This window comes from Cyprinus carpio, chromosome A4 (assembly GCF_018340385.1).
Source record: "Cyprinus carpio isolate SPL01 chromosome A4, ASM1834038v1, whole genome shotgun sequence".
NCBI classification, from domain to species: domain Eukaryota; kingdom Metazoa; phylum Chordata; class Actinopteri; order Cypriniformes; family Cyprinidae; genus Cyprinus; species Cyprinus carpio.
In genome coordinates, this window is record NC_056575.1 from 3,902,479 (window position 1) to 3,921,699 (window position 19,221).

The window sequence follows — 19,221 nt, forward strand, 5'->3', positions numbered from 1 at the left end:
CATGACAGTGTCTGCATGCTGTTCAAAAGAATTTCAGATCATAATTTTGTATGAGAATTGTGTGATACAAGATGTATTAAAATATGTAGAATTAAAGGATCTACTAATATTTGTAATTTATTAATCCTTGCATTTTTATTTTGCATTCTTTTTCTGTCAGATAGAAAAATGCACATCATCTTGTTATACTTTATACAGTGAAGTTGTAGTCATGAACCATCTTGATAAATATGTTTACTATTTTTGTCATTTCAGTACTGGAAAGTGGCATTCACTTTTGATCTGATCGACCCGTTTCCTCACTTTCTGCTGATGCAGTTGCTTCAGAGGGTCGACTGGGGTCATGTGTCTCTTTACTCCTGTCCTTCAGTTCCTGAAATATTCTACTATAATGCTTGATTGTTTGCTTCAGCTCCCGCAAGTCTCTTTGTACTCCCTCCAGGATGTCAAGCATTGACAGTTTCCTGTAAATTGAGGCCAGATGTCCTGATCGTTCTCAGTGATGCCTGAACCTTCAGAGTTGACTGGAGTCATGCTGCTACATTTAGGCTCATTCATAGTCTCCTGACACACCATCTGGAAATAAGAATCTATAAATGCCTCAGGCTCCTCAATGTCAGTGTCACCCCATTGGTCAATTAGGTTCTGCAGGTTCTCTGATTGGACAAAATCCATAAAGGCTTTTTCTTTTGCAGTTTGATCTGTGTAAGGTGTATTCCTGTGGTAATATGAAAGGGATGGCTCACAAAATATTTCCCCCTGTGATTCATTCCTGAATAATCGTTGCACATTCATTGGCTGCTCACTTGTTGAAACATGGAATACAGCAAGAGAACCTGCTTCAGGCCCAGCGGTCCTACTCACACCAATCCATGTTTCATTTGGGTGAAACCATTCGGAGGTGATGAGCACCACAACTTGTCTTTGATGAAAGTTTCTGGGTAATGAGGTCCTATTTGATAATCAGACACTTTTGCAGGCCTGTGCTTGATTTTCATTTAGAGAAAGACCGGAGTCTGTGGTGGTAATTTTTGGATCACTGGATATAGATGAGCGCAAATGTTCAGAGATCTCAATCATTTGATGCTCTCCTTGAATGTCAGTAACACCTGCTACAAAAACAGTAACAAACTTTAAACATCCAGTACCAATACCAACATGTTTTGTTTTGAAAAAGCAGTGTTGGGGTAATGCATTACAAGTAAAGCAGTGTTGGGGTAATGCATTACAAGTAACATGAGCTATATAATCAGATTACTTTTTTCTATTAACTAGTAAAGTAATGCACTTTTTAATTGACAAGAAAATATTTGAATGACTTTTTCTAACTCCAGTTGCTTTTGTTTTCCCATTTATTTACTGACAGCTCTCCTGTCCCCATGTTGAGAGAAATATTATATTCTTCATGCAATCCAGAATGGCAGTACGTTTGAAAGCTGAAAACTGAAGGTCTGAAAGTTGCGCCATCCACTGTACAGACGTGAATTTACTTTTCCTTCATCCTGAGGCTTTAACGTCTGCCAAAAATATTACATTAAAAACAAACAAGAAAGCCCAGCCCATATTTAAAAAGTAATGCAAAAAATAGATAACACGTTGCTTTCCATAAAAAGTAACTATGTAATTAGTTAATATTTAACGTAATGCATTACTTTTAAAAGTAACTTGCCCCAACAGTGTAATAAACTCACAATTATGAGTCATGAAGACCAGATTTTGAGACATAGACTTGCATGATGGAAACAAGCTTCCATAATAAAATGAGGAGAACTAATATTAAAAAAATATGACAACTCACCATGATGAATGTTTGTAGAACTTCTAAGAGGTGTCATTTGCAATTTCCCAATCAAACCTCAGTTTGCCATGTACCAAAGTTCGTGAATATTCCCTTGATTTTCTCTGCTATTTAGCATCTGTTCTAACACCAGCTCCTCTATCTTCTGCATCAGTTCTGCAACCAGAGTGCAATTGTCTTTGATCTTGTTGTTGAAAACCTGGTATCTATTTCCACATTTCTCCACCAGCGTCTGAAGTGCATCTCCTTCACTTCCAATGTACTGCTCATGAACGTCACCGAGCCAGTCTCCATGTGTGAACAACACAACGGTCCTGCTCCATGCATTCCCTCCCAGAGCACGTAGATGGTCCTCAGCTGCTTTCAGGTTCCTTTATGTAAAAGAAGAACTGGCATTGACAACCAGCAGGAGAATGCAGATCCCATTTGCTGAACCAGAAACCCAGTCATTGAGAAGTTGGTTTCTGAACTCTGCGATATCTGGACACTCAGTTGTCCAGCCTGGTGTTTTCATGACCTCATCTTTTGTCTCACTGAATATAACAGTACCACTCATGTGGTTTTGGTTATCAGCCTCTTGTCTGTCATTACCCAAAATGCAACTTGCAGAAGACATCTTGCCAGAGTGTTTATCACCCAGGAGAAAAACTCTTATAGCTGAGGACAACTGTACTTGATCTGTAAAGAGAAAGAAACAAACTCTTACTTCACCCAAAAATGAAAATTCTGTCATCATTTACTCACTCTCATGTCATTCCAAACCAGCAAGATTTTTGTTCATCATCAAAATATATTTTAATGAAATTCGAGTGGTTTGTGCCCCTCTATTGAAAGTCCATGTGACCAAAACTTAGAAGTTCCAAAAAAAAGGCATCATGAACCTAATTCTTACAAATTGAGCGATTTAATACGAGTCCAAGATATGAACACCTTATATAACTTAGATTTATTTGACTTTATTTATTCATATGGATTAGTTTTACAATGCCTTTATGATCTTTGTGGATCTTAATTTGTTTCAAAGATGAATGCATGTCTTAAGGTTTGAAATGAGACGAGGGTTGATTTTTGGTTGATCATTTTTGAGTGAACTTTCCTTATAAGTTAATTTAGACTCAAAATTTGTATCACAGTATAATTTATTATACTGGAAGGTTTTTGACTTACTCTTGAAAGCTCTCAAGCTTTCTCTTCGTCTCAGCACATTTTCTCGCCGCAGCTTCGTGCTGCCTTCCTCTACTTGCCGTTGTCTCTTCATCTCTTTAAAAAGACTCTCATCTGTTTCAAAGTAGCTTCCTGCTGTCATCTCCCCAATCTTCTCCAGTAGCTCGGTGATCTGGAAATTATTCCGTAGGCTCTTGTTGTTTAGCACATGGTAGCGGTTTCAGCATCTCTCCACGAGCCACTTGAGGGCCTTTCCTTCGCTTTCAATGTACTGCTCTATGGTTGTGTCCCCAAGCCAGTCTCCAAAGGTGAACAGCACTATAGAGTGATTGCAAACGTCCTTACTAATGAGCTCTATGTGCTCCTCAATGGCTCTCCTGTAGATCTCTGTGAATGACCTGTCCACCCGTACCACCAAAAGGAATGTGTGAGGACCAGGTGGACACAAGTACACACTTTTGACAATTTCCTCTTTGTCAAAAGCTGAAGAATTCTGGGTAAAGTAGTTCATCCACCACCCAGGTGTGTCTACAACTTTTACCTGTCTTCCTGCCACTGTGAATGTTTCTTTCGTGCATTGTGTGTTCCGCTTCTTTGCTGTATGAGCTTAGGTCACTTCCTGCTGCTAGAATGCGGTTTCCTGTTGAGCTTTTCCCTGAGCCCTTTGCTCCAAGCAAAATGAATCTTATATTTTGTTGATGAGATGAGTGCACTGAGGGGAGGAAGAAATAGAATGATTGAGTTTTACAATAAAATGCATCCAATGAAATCCTACAATTTGAAAATAAAGGTTCCAAAAAGTGTTCACACTTTTTGGTTTCCCAAAGAACTTTTCAGTGAACAATTCTTGAAAGAACCATTTTTTCTTAGTGGGAAGAACATTTTAAACATCTAAGGAAACTTCTCCACCATTCCACTATTCCACTTTTTCCTTTTGTGGAATGGAAAGGTTCTATTGATTGTTCCATAGATGCCAATAAAGAATATTTTGTTTTTAAGTGTGTAATGTACCTTATTTTAAAACTCACCCTTCAGAGTAGATCTCTGTTTGTGTATCTCCATCAGTAAGCTCCGCTTCCCTCTTTCTGTCCTCTATATCCTGTAAGGTCGTTACATCCATTTCAAAATGGTTTCTTTCATTTTCTTGCACCATTTTGTCGATTTTCCCTATCAGTTCCATTACTTGGGTGACACTGCATGTTTCCTGGGTATCAAGGAGCCACTGAAGGGGTTTACCTGAAGCCTGAACATGATCCTCAAATGATTTATTTCCTGCATTTTTGCCCTTTGTGAACAGCACCATAGTGTGACTCCAAACGGTCTCACTGAGGAGCTCAAGATGCTCTTCTATGGCTCTCCTCTGCTTTTCTATGAACACAGAGTCTGTTTTCACTACCAGGAGAAAGACATGAGACCCTGGGTGACACATGGAGATGCTGTGTCTGATTTCCCTCCTGACCAGTGTTTCTTGTACTGAGAAGTCACACCACCAACTTGGGGTATCCACCACCATCACAGTTCTTCCTTGTACCTCATCTTTTTTTTTCAGGCATGTGGTCCGTTCATGGAGGATGAACTCCTCATGGTTTAAGATAGCATTTCCCACTAGGCTCTTTCCAGAATTTGTACCTACAAGAAGGATGACCCGCAGTTCAAACAGATGCTGCACATTCCCTTGTTTAAAAGACAAATGTCATGTATTTTCAATATTTCAGATCAGAATACATTATATTATTCAAAGCTCAAATTAATCTATAACATACCAGTAATGGCATCTTCCAAAATACATATGCAGTGTTTCTTTTTTCCTCAAGTAGCAGATTAATAATTCAAGAAAAGGACAAGATGGTGAGATATAAAGTTAAAATATAACCTGAAATTACACATCTAAATGTGTTCGGACATGCCCAATATGGCCTGCAACTATAACTCACACTTCTAAATCACTGCTAAAAAGATACATGAGCCACGTTAGTGTGAGAAAATGTGGCCTAAAGGATAAGAGCAAAGTCAGTAAAGTTTGATTCCCTTGATCCCTCCTGGAACAACAACCGTTAATGATATGAACATTAGGTTAATTCAAAAAAAAATTTTACGTTTAATTTAAGTACATTTTTTTCCTGTCATCTCAGTGGTAAAATGTGTCCCAAACTATCTGAATTCACCCTTAAGTTTATTGGACATCAATCAAAATAAATATAAAGAAATGCTAAAAACGTAATATACCTTTTTTCCAAACTTTTCAAATTTTCCAACAAACCAATTCAACTTCAACTTCAATTTATTTGTATAGCACATTTATACACAACTTTGTTGCCCAAAGTGCTTCACAGTGTAAAATAAAAACACAGTAGACATACAAATTTACAAGTACAGAAATTAAACAAGAACTACTTAAAAAGCCAAGCTAAACAGATAAGTCTTCAGCTGAGACCTAAAGACCCTCACTGATGGAGCTTGTCGAAAATAAAGAGGTTGATTGTTCCACAGTTTAGGGCCTGCTACTGAGAAAGCACGATCACCTTTTGACTTCTTTTTGGACTCAGGAGTAACTAGCAACAGTTGATTTGACAATCTTAAAGACCTAACTGAAATGTAGGGCTATAAGATTGGAAATATAATTTGGAGACAAATTATGCAAAGCTTTAAAAACAACCAGTAAAATCTTGAAATCAATCCTAAACTTGACTGGTAACAAATGAAGAGAACGCAGCACTGGAGTGATGTGCTCTCTTTTTTTGGTACCGTCAAAAGTCTAGCTGCAGCATTCTGTACAAGCTGCAGACGTGACAGTTGTCGGTGGCTGATCCCTACATAGAGGGAGTTACAGTAGTCCAGTCGCGAAGAAATAAAAGCATGAACAACAGTCTCCAAATCATTAAAACTAAGAAAAGGTTTAAGCTTAGCAATAATTTTAAGATGATAAAAACTACTTCTTACAACTGTGTTAATCTGTTTATCAAAGCTAAGCGATGAATCAATAATGACCCCAAGATTTATCACATTGTCCTTCACAGTCATCTCCAAAGGAGCAAGAATACTGACTCTTTACAATTTGATGGCCCGAATCCTTAGATTATCTCTTTTTCCCTCAACAACAACCATTAGTTAACATTATAGCTTAGTGAGGACGTGTCAAAATAAATATAAAGAAATTAATTAACTTACTTTGATTCTGAGAAGTTCCTTTTAAGGCCATAATGGGTCGTGCAGGTTTTTTATTCTGATTATCAAAATACAAAAACATGAGGCATCTGCATTGGCTTTCACAGGAGGTTAAAAATGCCTAGAATTATTTTCATAGAGCATTATTTTGGTTATGTTTCCAGTGGAAATAGACAAGACTGAGTGAATCATCATTAGGTGTGTTTTGGAGCATGTAATGTCAACCTATTCCACGGGTCCAAAGTTTATACTGTAATAAACCGGTGAAATACCAAAATGCCACTCCCTCATACACAACAAAGCCAAATACTTTTGAAGTTATGCTTAGTTTGTGTTTAAGAACCCTCACCAAGATTTTTCTGTTACCCTTTAATATTTAAAAGGGAGTTGAAAAGGAAAAATGAAAAATATTGTAACATATTGCGTTTATTATTGTTACTGTCAGGATATTATAACATCATGAATATACTAATCAAACTGATCATACTTTCATCCTTTTTATCATTGTTACATTTTATTCATTTGTTTGTGATTGTTTCAGAGAGTTTGCAATGGGAGATTGATCCCAGCGAGAAGGTCAACGTTCATAAGCCAGCAGAACAACAGTTAAAGCTTATAACCTGAATACCACAAACAATCACCCTCCTCAAGCGAGTGATGAAACACAATACAAACAGAAAACACAGATAACCTCACAGATAAAGAGCTTGATCATGTACTCCATGAGACAATCGATCAATCAACTGAGGGAAAACAACAAAACAAAACAGTAACGGAGACAGGAGAGACTCCCATGAAGAGTTCAGGAAAGACAGCAAAGGAAGAAGTAACCAGAATCTTGAGAAGAAACGTAATTTTTTGAAAGATACACTTAGACAAAGTGGACATAATGGACACTGAAGGTGAGACAACATGCATGCAATTGTGTAGACTGATGGTTTTGTCCTCAAAGATACAATTAACTTTAATGGCCAGTTGTCTGTAGCTATACTTCTTGTGAATCATGATTTGTTACTAGCTAGTCAGCTGCAGGTAGTGTTAGGGAAGTGAGATTCTCATTTGCATTTGATTGGACAGCTAATATGTGGTAGGCTATATATTTTAATTTCATGAGATCTTTTTTTGTAGGCCTATTCCTTTCTGAGCATAAAAATGCTGGAATGTTGGTTATAATTTTTGTTTTTAGATAACTTTGAACCATTTCATATACTACACACAGTATAGTATTTTACATTGTAAGTAGTAATTGAGTTTAATTGTACATAAATATACAATTAAATGTACGTATTTATATTTTAGTTTGTTTATAATGTAACGGTAAGCTATAATAAAATCTGGATAAGTATTATTTTTCTTGTTGTCATTCATAACATAATTTCAAATGTGGTTATACGCCGTTCCCGCTCTTTTTCGCGCCTGAAGCACACCGGAAATTGTCATCGCCCCATTTCCCCCTGGTGACTGTCACTTCCGTATGATCGCATTAAGCAACACGCCGCTGCGCGACACACTCACGTACACACACTAAAGTCCAAACCGCGCTTGAAAACCGGATTCATCACACCGAAATGCATATCAAAACAGGTAAGGGGTGGCATAAAGATATATCTTGCTCGATTTGGTTGTTTAATGGTGAGAGTGTTTTGTAATTTAAGTTGTTTGTGTTCAAGTGGGACAGAATGAGACTTATGAAACTTTTGATTCTCGATCTTTCTGATGTCACAATCATCATTTTTTGTTATCGTCTATATTTTTAATGATCTGAAATCACAAGCAGTGGCTCTTATGTAATCCGACGTGTTGTGTTTGTTATGCGGACCGGTGTAAAGGCGGTTGTTATGGGCGCTAAACATCCAAACACAAGCGGCCTGCTGCTAGCGTTAGCAATCTCCACACGCTCAAATCTCCTTTAAATGTCGTTAATGATATTTCGACTTATATTTAACGATATAATAACGGTTTAGAATTACAAATACATTTATTTTGTTCATTTATACGATATAAACTGCGTACCAGTATCTACGCTTAGTGACGTTTCCAGACTGGTGTAAACTGCGTGAATATTAGAAGGCGCTGAAATCAGTGATCTGTAGTGAAATGTGTTATTAATAAATTTTGTTTATGAGTAGGACAGTTTCTTTTACAGATCCGTCTTAGTTTCTGCCGTTAGGCCTCTTTGAGACAGCAGACGTGAATGAGGCGCCGACTAGAAATTTCCAGTTACATCTTGCTGTGGCTCATTGACTCGTTGCTTTGCTTGGGGCATTTGTATGCATTCTCGTGTTTGTTTATATATATATATATATATATATATATATATATATATATATATATATATATATATATATATATATATATATATATATATATATATATATAATATTTTCTGTCTATCTAGTGGCTGGATAGGCAAGAATCATAATTAGATGACATTAAAAGACTCTTTCTTTAAGGATCACAATGCGCCCTCAAGATACTAATGTATTGTCATTGTAAATCTTTACCAATCTTTGCCACTATCTTTCAAACCACTAGGTTTTACCCATTTGTCAGCAAGACGTTTTTAATAATTTTAAAATACAATGAAATTTAGTATGGTCACTTTTTCTTTTATATGTATTAATAAATACAGGTCAGAATAAGCATGTCGTTTCATTTTTAAATAAATATATTTGTTACACTGAATGGCAGTGGTACATTTCACCAATGTCTTGACATTTTATTCTCACAAAGGTTATTTGAAACATTAAAGCAGACACCTAACTTGCATTTAATGTGGTTTCTGTGTGTATATATAATCACTCAGGCCGTGTTTTTATTCAGAAAGTTTTTTTTATTATTATTATTATTTTTTTTTACATTTCAGCAGGAATAATCTTAAAATAAAATCACTTCTATAAATTTAATTTGATGCAAACACCAAGATGTGAATAAAGCAGCTGGGGGAAATAGTTAAGAGAGTTAATATGATTGAGACTGCATTAGAAACTCAGGATTTGGGACAATCAAACATGTTTCTTAACAGTTTGTGTGTTTTATGATTTAAAAATTACATCTGATTCTTTTTTTTAGGTACTTGGGAGTCAAGCAATGCAGTGTGCGAGTCCGACCCCTTGTGTGATCCGGCTGTCTTAGTGTCACCCTCTAAACCAGAACCACAGATCCGAAACCGTCGTCTCTCCCCCGGCTCTGGCAGCTGTGGTGGGGGAGGAGGGGGCTGTTCCTCTGGGATGGATAAACGTCAAGCCTCACTGAGTAGCCTGGAAGGTTCTCTGAATGGGGTGGGTCACACCCAGACCTTCACGTCGAGAGAGCGGCGAGTCCAGAATAAGTCAAGAAGCTTTCGGCGTGATGGCCCAAGAGCGGGCCCACGTTCAGATGAGAGACACTCCAGATCCGGTCAGAAAGAACGATGGGTAGACAACAGTCTGTCTTTACTCAAACCTCCACCTGCTTTCCCAGTGAAAGACAGCCCCGCCAAACTGCAGCCAGCCGTCAGCTATGCCTCCAAAGTGAAAGCAGGTGGAGGTTCTGTTGGGGCAGCCGAAGAGCCCCCTGGTATCGGGGTTTTGCTGCAGAACCAGTGGGGACTCAGCTTCATCAGCGACAGCCCAGAGGCAGATGTTCCCCAGGAGAAGATGCCAGTTCTCCACCCAGTTGCTGGAGAGGTTACTGTAAAACCGGTCCATGTCTCTTCAGAGTCTCTGCCCGGTCAGATCACGAGAGGCTCAGAGAGTTCAGAGGAGCTGCTGCTTAGCTGTCGCCACCTGGAGGAAGCGTTGGAGTATCACACACAAGGTAAGGCAATGTAGCTAAGGTTGCAAAAGGCATTCTGTTTTGTCTTTCTTATCTCACTGTAATTGTTTTTGATCCACAGAATGGAAAGCAATATTATGGAGACAAAAACAAGGTTGGTGTCTATTTTTATTACTCTCCATTAGGGCTGTGTGATATTTCAAAATGAAATTGATTTCACGATATGGCAATTGTCAATATAATATGCATTGTTGGCTCCAAAGTGTCACTGTCCATGATGCAGTGCTTCAGCATCTCAGGCTCAGTTCATTTACTGTGATTCGAGCCGATATGAGACGCACAAAACTCCAGACTACAAGCTACCTGCATGCAAAGGAACACAGTGCTGATTTTCATTCTGAAATCTGACAGAATATGGATCTACTTTTGAAAAAAAGAAGCAATTTTAATACTTAAATATTATTGTTGTAATTTTACATTTTTTGTTGAATACTTGGTTTTATCAAATACTAAATGTTCACATTTAAGAATTTAATATTAGTGCATTTATTTTGTTTAATATTTCATAATCACAAAATCAAAGATTATTTAACATTTTTATTTTTTTTATTTTACGTTTTTATTAAATACTCTATTTCAGGGATCCTCAAATCTGGACCACGAGATCCACTTTCCTGCAAAGTTTAGCTCTAACCCTGATCAAACACACCTGAGCATGCTAATCAGTGCTAATCAATGTCTTTGGTATCATTAGAAAATCACAGGCAGGTGACTTTGATCAGGGTTGGAGCTAAACTCTGCAGCGCATTGGACCTTCAAGGCAAGATTTGAGGAACCCTGCTCTGTTAAAATTGCAATATTACAGTACATTTCTAAATTTGTTTAATATTTAAAAATTATCACGATCACTTTTTTTTTATAGTCATATTTTATTGAATTGGTCAAAAATGTGGGAGTATTACTTATTAAAAACTCAAGTGAAGAGAATTTTTGCAACAGTTTACTCTATTGAAAGAGGTTTGATTTAGTTCTTATAAAGAATAAACAAGTGTGAACAAAAAAAAATCCTAAATTCAGGTCTAAAAGAATCTTTGACAGACACAAATACTGTTTTACTTAGCATATCACCAAAAAAAAAAAAATCGCCATACTTATGCTGTAATGATTCATTTTTTCCAAATATTCAAGTCATCTGGTGAACGTTTGATCTATTTTAACAGACTTGCTTTGTTTTTCAGACCCTGCAAAGATTGTATGGTACAAGAACGCCCTGGAGTCGCCTGCCTAGCACACAAACACATCTCCACAAACACACACACACACCCCACACTCAGGTTCTCATCCCCTCAACATTTCTACCAAGACACATTGGACTTGTTTCCCTATGAAGATAGATGTCTTGGACTTCTCGGTTGCCTTACAACAGAGTCTGCCTCAGGCGCAGAGTCCCTCTGCATACCTCTGTCATTTTAATGGTGGAGAATCGTCTTTTAAAGAAAAAAAAAAAACTGCAATTTTATTTAAGTGAACTGCAGTTTTACAGTTAAATCTTTTATTCCTCCCTTGTTCCTACTTGTGTGTGAGTGGTTAAATCAAGCACTTTCTGACCTGTAGTTGAACACGTCATCCCTTTCTCTAAAGACTGAGCTCGTTTTTAGAACCAAATCCACAATGTCTTTATCAGTCTTCCCTCCTGTGATAATCCCTTTCTTGCCACATAAATTGTACTCATGAAGTTTACAGAGGTGCCATTGGCACATTATGGCAGCACCTTCAAATGTCTATTGGTCTTAATGCTGTTTTTTTTAATATATATATTTCACCCAGATTCGATGGCGGTCATAAATCCTAATAGGAATTTGTTGCTGTGTATGACCTAATTTTTTTATTTTTTTTTTTTTTTTAAACATACAAATAAATTTACACTGGAAGATGTTCAGAGATTTAATCAAACAGTGTTGCATAATAAAAAATGAATAAACTTGTTAAAATATTTCATGGTCTTTTGGTTTTTGTATAAATCTATAGGAAATAAAAAGGTTGATATTTAGTATTTCAGTAATTGATCTATCATCTATTTTCCAAATCACTTTTTCTATGTAGAGTCACAGGGTGTTTGAGTTACATACCTGAAAATATGTTGTATTGAATAATCTTGCTGATTTACCACTTAATTTCAGAGCTGTCATGTTGTCCATCACTCTAATATTGAAAGATATAATGAGGGTAAGTACGTTGTTTTTAGCAAATTGAAATTTTTGGATGAACTGTTCCTTTAGTGATGCATAATGTGATTGTGAGTTTAATACTACATTTATTCAGCACTTCACATAAGTAATCAGATGATTTGAGGCTTAATATGTCAATAGGTATTTTTTATTCAGTGTTTTACAAAAATAGACAATTCTGCCTTTAACTTGGATATGAAACTACTTCTGTCCCTGATGTAGAACTGAATATTTCATGAGGTTGTATAATGTGATCAAGGAGTACAACTTAACATTTAGTGCCACTGAAATTCCTAAATAACCAGATTCAAACATCAGTCCCGCCATGTGACCTCCACTTCATCTGTTCTGTACCTGAAAAACACAATAGACCATTAACGAATGATCATGTCACAGCTAAACAAGAAAAACAATTCTTATCTTGGGTCTATATTTAATCTTGGCATGCAATAGAAAATCAGCAGGCTAATGATAAAATAGCATTGTTATCTGTGAAAGGAATGTGCACAAAGCAAAGTGTTTTATTAAAGGAATATTTCATCTAAAAATGAAAGCAGTCCAAAACTGTCTGAAACAATATTTAGGAGAATTTTGATGTTTGAGAACAACAGGGGATGCACTTTTTCACTGGAGGAAACATTATTATTGATTATGGACTACAGAAGTGACAGTTTAAAGTTAAAATGCCTTGATGGATTTGTTTCTTACATACACACAGCTTTTCTCTTCCTGAGATGTGACCTGATGGACTGGAGTGTGTATGGATTACTTGTGGATTATTGTAATGTTTTTATCAGCTGTTTTAATCAGAATCAGAATTAGCTTTATTCGCCAAGTGTGTGCAAACATACAAGGAATTTGTTGTGTTTTTTATGAGCTCATACATACATGAATATATGACATGAGAACAGAAAGAACAATTAAGACTAAAGAAAAAAACAACAAAAAAAATCAATAATAATAATGTGGTAAAATCTGGAACAGAAGATTTATGTACAGTTGTATAAATAAAAATATACATATGTATTTACATAATTTTAATTGCTAGACATTTAAAAATGAATTACCGAAAACAGGTAATCATTTCTGTGTTAGCTGTTTAAGATGGAGATGGCATGCGGAAAAAACAGTTTTTATGCCTAGATGCTCTAGTGCACAGAGATCTCTCATTCTGATGGCACCCATTTACTGCAGATGATGTATTGTTGAGCAAGTCATGTAATGGTAAATTTCTTCAGATCTGTTCCGATGAAGAAACAAACTCATCTTGGATGGACTGAGGGTGAGTACATTTTCAGCAAAAGTAGATTTTTGGGTGAACTATTCCTTTAACTGAATATGCTTGTAGCTTCTTGCTGTGTGATGCTGATGTTTTTGATGCCTTTTTGTGAAGTTGGTTTACCTTTGTGTGATCCAGGAGTCTGACAGCTCTGTGACGTGACCCGAGCAGAACATTTCCCATCCTGCCTGTGCAATCATTGCTCCATTGTCTATACAAAAGCTACAATATCACATGAAGAGATTAACAACCATTGACACCGATTGTCATGAGTTCTTTCAACAGTGATGCAAACTTTCTCACCTCTCATCTGTGGCAAAAAGTCGTGCACCTCTCTCCTTACACATGACCCCCATCATCTCCTGCAGACGCAGGTTACCTACAAAAGAACACACATTTAGATGCTCACAAAAACTGCAATACAGAGACCCAGTTTTTGCTATGAGATGAATGTGAACAAATGAGCATAAAAACCCTTACAGCCGACTCCACCGACGATCAGAACCTCCTGAGAGCCGCAGTGAGCCATGGCTCTTTCTGTGATCTCCACCAGCATAGCGAACACAGTCTCCTGTCAATCACACGTTATTTTAGTCACTTTTCATGATCACAAATTAATGTTTCTTATTGAAAGCGTAGTGAGCACAGGTTCAAATACATACTTGTAGAGAGAAACACAAATCCTCAGGTGTACATTGACTTGTACTCAACATTTTGTGAGCAGCGTCCTGCGTGTGAACGTAATTATTAAAATTCAAAGAACTATAAACAGAATTTAAAGACTTATGCATCTCCCAGTCATTCATCTCACCTCTATATAGGACAAAATCCCAGAAAATGACACATCCATACCCTTCACTGTATAAGGCAGCTCTATATACTTGGTGCCTCTGAAGAATGAATAGATATATTAACATATATCAAACAAGCGCTTTTACTCAAATTAGATATTTAAATGTTAAAGTGCATGGAAACTCACTTCTTTGCCATCTGTTCAATGTTGTAACCAGGACTGGGATCATTTGATATCTGTGAATACAGGTATAAAATGTAATCTTAAAATTACATAAAAACTTTTAGACAAATCCTCCACATAAATAAACGTTGTACAGAAACATACAATGCTATTAACCAAATAATGACCTTGATGACCCTTGCAAACCGGTCCAGGCAGTTTCCCACAGCAATATCAATAGTTTCTCCAAATATTCTGTAACGTCGTTCAGAATATGCAATAACCTGTAGAAACAATAAAGAGAATTCACGTTCATTCATGTTAAAAGAAATGTGAGAATGCCAATACAATTATTTCAAGGATATTGATATGTCTGCTCTTGATATCATAGTAGACTTATTTTGAAAAACAAAATTAGATCGAAACTTTATTTAATCTTCACTCTTCAGTTCTAACCTGAGTATTTCCTCCACTCACATACAGCACAGTGGGGTTTTGGGCGTTGGTGATCAAACGGCCCATCTCTATGTGTCCAATACAGTGGTTTACCCCCAACAATGGCTTTCCCCACAACTGGGCGACTGTCCTGGCCACAATCGCTACTGTTACCAGAGGAGCCCCCATTCCAGGCCCTGTACAACAGGAGATATCTGATAAATAGAGTAGTGTGGAAAAATGCACAGTGTATTAAAGGCAAGTAATAAATATTCACCTTTAGTGTACGCCACACAGTCAATATCTTCAGCTTTCAGTCCTGCTTCATCTAGTGCCTCCTGGAGCACAGTGAGAATCACACTACGATGGTGTTTGGCCGTCTCACCAGGCAGGAACCCTGAGAAGATCATGAGAGGGCAATATAAAAATATTAATATGAAAGCATGGTGGCTTTTTATATGTAAAGATGACACTGTCCATTAGAAGTACTGATAGAGCGCATGAGCTCACCTTGGCCAGGTGGGGTGATGTAAGTGCGCCTGGGGTTTGACAGAACTTCCCCATCTCTGATGATACCCACACCAATCTTATTAGCACTGCCCTCAAATCCAATCACCACAGTCATGTTGCTGCTGGGAAAATGAAACAGGAACCATTTGATGACAATACACAAAATACTGCTATATATGTGGGTGTGTGAAGCTTTTAAAATGTAAAATGTCAAAAATGACAGAGATCAGCGACACATGCTGCTGGATAAAACAACCTGATCATTAAAAAACATTTATAGATTCAATTGTTAAATTGTCGGGATTGTCATGTTTTAGGTTAATTATAATAATTCGTATACTAATAATTAGATTTATGTCTTATTTTGTCTCTTATTGTCCACTGCTTCTCCATTCTTACCGCACACTCGCTGGTTGAAGGACCATAACAACAGCTAATATGGCTTTACTAAATGCCTGGATGAAATTGATGGGAAAATTCATGTTAACAAATGGTTAAAGTTATAGAAATACATTTAAAAGCTACTATTTGACAATTATTTGATATACAAATGATAAATGCAAAATGTTTTTTTAAAAACGTTTTTAAACACAGTTTAGTCAGGCAATAACTCGGACACCTCTTCATGGGGAAATGTGCGCCTCATGCACACTGTCCCTGCAGAAAGCTTTGGCAGCGGCTTCCGTTAGTGGTGCAGGGAAGTTCATAGTTCTGCACAGATTGAGGTTTCACTATTAACTCAGACAACGTGTTAGGTAAGAAAGTGTTGTTTGTATATAACAAAATGCAAATTTATATCTAGTGAGTTTTCAACGCGGTCAATGTAAACTTAAAATATAAATATAAACGCAGCGCATGTGAGCCATTTGTTCTATTGTTTCATTCATTCAGGCCGCACTTTTGGACAACTTACAGACTTGGTTAATCTATATTAATTATTATTCCAGCATACTGCAAGCACATGCGTTTTGGTTTATACAGGTCACACATTTTATAGTGGTTTGATCACTTGTGTGCGAGTTAAATAAGTTAAACAGCCTTTGTTGTGAGATGTTTGCAGGCCCGATGCATTGAACATTCACACATTCCATTGCGCATGTCCTTTCTTGTAGGTGTTCGTGTGTGTGCTGTCAGTTTCTTACGTGTGTGTGTTCTTAAAACAACTGTAAGCATGCCTAAAAGAGCCAAGAAGAATGAGGAAGCTGTGGATGGGGAGACTGGCAATGGAGCTGGTACAGTGTGTTAATATTTAAAAAAAAAAAACGTTTGCATCCTCACAGACTGCATCAGATAACATTGAGCTTTCTGTCACAGAACCTGCAAAGAAAGAGAAAAAGGGGAAGGAGCCAGAGGCTCCAATTCTGTACGAAGATCCTCCTGATAAGATGACCAGTAAGGACGGCCGTGCGGCCAACATGAAGATCACCTCGTGGAATGTGGACGGTCTGCGTGCATGGGTCAAAAAGAATGGCCTTGATGTGAGAATTCAACATACAATACATTGATTGTGTTTTACATGTACTGCATGGTCCTCCTTGTGCAGTCTAGCCAGTCTCTGTGTCCTTATTTAGTATTTGTGTGTGGGTCAGATTGGTAGAGGTACGAACCCTTTTCCACTCCTTTGTTGTTGTCTGTTTGCAGTGGGTGCGTAAGGAGGATCCAGACGTGCTTTGTCTGCAAGAAACAAAGTGTGCTGAGAAAGCCCTGCCATCTGAGATCACGAACATGCCTGAGTATCCGCACAAGTACTGGGCTGGATCAGAGGATAAGGAAGGTTACAGCGGAGTGGCCATGCTCTGCAAGACCGAACCGCTCAATGTCACCTACGGTATTGGTAAGTGTATTTATACAGATTTAAGTATTGTATGACCCATGTGAATTGCACATTCTCCATGGCTGTGAGATTGTTTTGCTTATAGTGTGCGCTTGAAAACACAATGCACACAACCATCTTTCCAAATTTGTAATGAGAATTGTTTATAAATATTTTGACAGCAAGGCTCCCTAAAATAAAAGCACTATGGTTAAATGTTTGAAATGTTTGATTATTACTTTTTTTATCATTTAATTTAATTATAATAATCTTATTGATATTATTATTATTACTAGTAGTAGTAAATCCTTTTTTTATTTTACAGTACAATAGTAGTATTGCAAGTCATGTATTTCTCTGATTTCATTCTTGTAATTTAAATATTAATAATAACAGCAATAGTAGCAATACAATAATATTAGTAGCAATATTAGTATTAAAGGGTTAGTTCACCCAAATATGAAAATTCTGTAAGACCTTCATTCATATTCGGAACACAAATTAAGATTTTTTTCCGATGGAACTTGGAATTTTCATATTTGTATGAAATAAAATACTTTTTGCGATAGTAGTGTATTCCTTTTTTGATTTAAATACTACTACTGCTAATAATAATGTTATTATTATAATATGGCCATACTGAATGGGGAGGAAAATAATGTTTCTTTTTGCAAGTTTATCATTTATTATTATTGTTGTTGTTTTTTTATTTTACAGAACAATAGTATTATGCAATAGTTATATTTCTTCATTGATTTAATTCTTGTTTAAATAATATTTTTGTTATTATTATAGTTATATTGAATTGATTTGTTCTGTTTATCGGTTACTATTCTTTTCATGGACACGCACCGCAATAAAAAATATAAAATGAAAATATATTTGGTTAAATCTAATTTTTTCCCCTCTGTCCAAAATCCAAATCTTGAATGTCTGGAAGTTTAAAATCTCTTGCTGCTTCAATATAGGTAAAGAGGAACATGATAAAGAGGGCCGAGTTATCACTGCTGAGTTTCCGTCTTTCTTCCTGGTCACGGCATATGTGCCCAATGCCAGCCGTGGTTTGGTGCGTCTCGACTACCGCAAGACCTGGGACGTGGATTTCCGTGCCTACCTGAGCGACTTGGACAAGCGCAAGCCCCTGGTGCTATGTGGAGATCTGAATGTGGCCCACCAAGAGATTGATCTCAAAAACCCCAAGGGTAACCGCAAGAACGCAGGCTTCACCCCCGAGGAACGTGAGGGCTTCACCGAACTTCTCAAGGCCGGTTTTACCGACAGTTTTCGGGAGCTGTATCCAGAACAAGCCAATGCCTACACCTTCTGGACCTACATGATGAATGCACGAGGCAAAAACGTCGGCTGGCGTTTGGACTACTTTTTGCTGTCGTCTGCCTTACTCCCAGGTCTGTGTGACAGCAAGATCCGAAATACGGCCATGGGAAGTGACCACTGTCCTATTACCCTGCATTTGGCCATGTAGATCAGGTTTCAACCTTTTCAGTTCCGTATATATCTGCATAGACACAGAAGGGTCTAGTCCTGTTAGTCCTAGATTAGTATTTCCTCTTTATAAACCAAACAGAGGTCCACGTTGTTTTGTAGTTTTGCAGCTTTGGTTAAGTCTGCCGTTATTGGTCACCTGAAATCAGATTTTGTCACTAAAATATCACAAAAAAAAAAATCATTAATTTGAGCTCTCATCCATTTTATATTTGCAGTGTTTAAAAATAATCTCAGACTGTTATCTAAATGACAAACCCTGCCAAAATACTGTAATAAACATTGTCTCAGTGTTGATTATAGCAAAATGTTTTGAAGCTTGTAAAATACCTTGACCTGCAAAGAAACATGATGTGTCTGATTTGAAGTTATAGTTCTTTGGATTTTTTGGTGCTATTTTAACCTTTGGATTATACTGTACTCTCGATTTAATGATGTTAGTGGTAGTTTAATGTTACATATGCCACATATTAGTTTCAAAAGACCAATGATTTTGTCTGTGTCTGTAGCCATTTTTCAGGTTTTGAAATAAAGTAGTTTATAAAAAAAAGAAATAACTTGGTCTCTGGTCTTATTTTCGTTTTATTTATTTTTTCTTATTTTAACACCATATAA

General features: G+C 37.0%; 3 protein-coding genes, 1 long non-coding RNA gene and 1 pseudogene across 6 annotated transcripts in view; 3 read left to right on the top strand and 2 right to left on the bottom strand.

Annotated features, from left to right (window-relative positions):
• The window catches only part of LOC122141338, a 1,299-nt gene extending 907 nt beyond the window's left edge, over positions 1-392 (top strand). Inside the window, exon 3 of the long non-coding RNA XR_006157723.1 lies at positions 256-392. This is a non-coding gene — a long non-coding RNA (uncharacterized LOC122141338). The remainder of the gene's footprint in view (positions 1-255) is intronic.
• On the bottom strand, positions 272-6,907 carry LOC122141306 (annotated as a pseudogene).
• LOC109065320 lies at positions 6,904-11,876 on the top strand. 2 transcript variants are annotated; one of them, XM_042747913.1, is made up of 4 exons: positions 6,904-7,029; positions 9,200-9,925; positions 10,005-10,037; positions 11,122-11,876. In XM_042747913.1, the coding sequence occupies exons 1-4, from the start codon at positions 7,017-7,019 to the stop codon at positions 11,169-11,171; spliced, it is 822 nt and encodes a 273-aa protein (XP_042603847.1). In that variant the 5' UTR covers positions 6,904-7,016; the 3' UTR covers positions 11,172-11,876. The 2 variants fall into 2 exon arrangements, with proteins under 2 accessions (XP_042603847.1, XP_042603840.1); XM_042747906.1 differs by lacking the exon at positions 6,904-7,029 and adding an exon at positions 7,561-7,711.
• Positions 11,877-12,241: 365 nt separating this feature from the next.
• On the bottom strand, positions 12,242-15,785 carry LOC109065341 (probable tRNA N6-adenosine threonylcarbamoyltransferase). 2 transcript variants are annotated; one of them, XM_042747755.1, is made up of 12 exons: positions 15,690-15,785; positions 15,291-15,412; positions 15,058-15,177; positions 14,802-14,977; positions 14,534-14,629; positions 14,370-14,419; positions 14,202-14,280; positions 14,053-14,118; positions 13,871-13,961; positions 13,694-13,769; positions 13,514-13,612; positions 12,242-12,465 (listed from the first exon to the last, which is right to left on the bottom strand). In XM_042747755.1, exons 1-12 carry the CDS (start codon positions 15,770-15,772, stop codon positions 12,426-12,428), a joined length of 1,098 nt encoding a protein of 365 aa, XP_042603689.1. In that variant the 5' UTR covers positions 15,773-15,785; the 3' UTR covers positions 12,242-12,425. The 2 variants fall into 2 exon arrangements, with proteins under 2 accessions (XP_042603689.1, XP_042603699.1); XM_042747765.1 differs by having other exon boundaries at positions 15,291-15,409; positions 15,690-15,746.
• Positions 15,786-15,887: 102 nt separating this feature from the next.
• On the top strand, positions 15,888-19,150 carry LOC109065330 (APEX nuclease (multifunctional DNA repair enzyme) 1). Its single transcript, XM_042747843.1, has 5 exons — positions 15,888-16,045; positions 16,403-16,522; positions 16,605-16,768; positions 16,932-17,124; positions 18,072-19,150. The coding sequence occupies exons 2-5, from the start codon at positions 16,462-16,464 to the stop codon at positions 18,584-18,586; spliced, it is 933 nt and encodes a 310-aa protein (XP_042603777.1). The 5' UTR covers positions 15,888-16,045; positions 16,403-16,461; the 3' UTR covers positions 18,587-19,150.
• Positions 19,151-19,221: the final 71 nt, after the last annotated feature.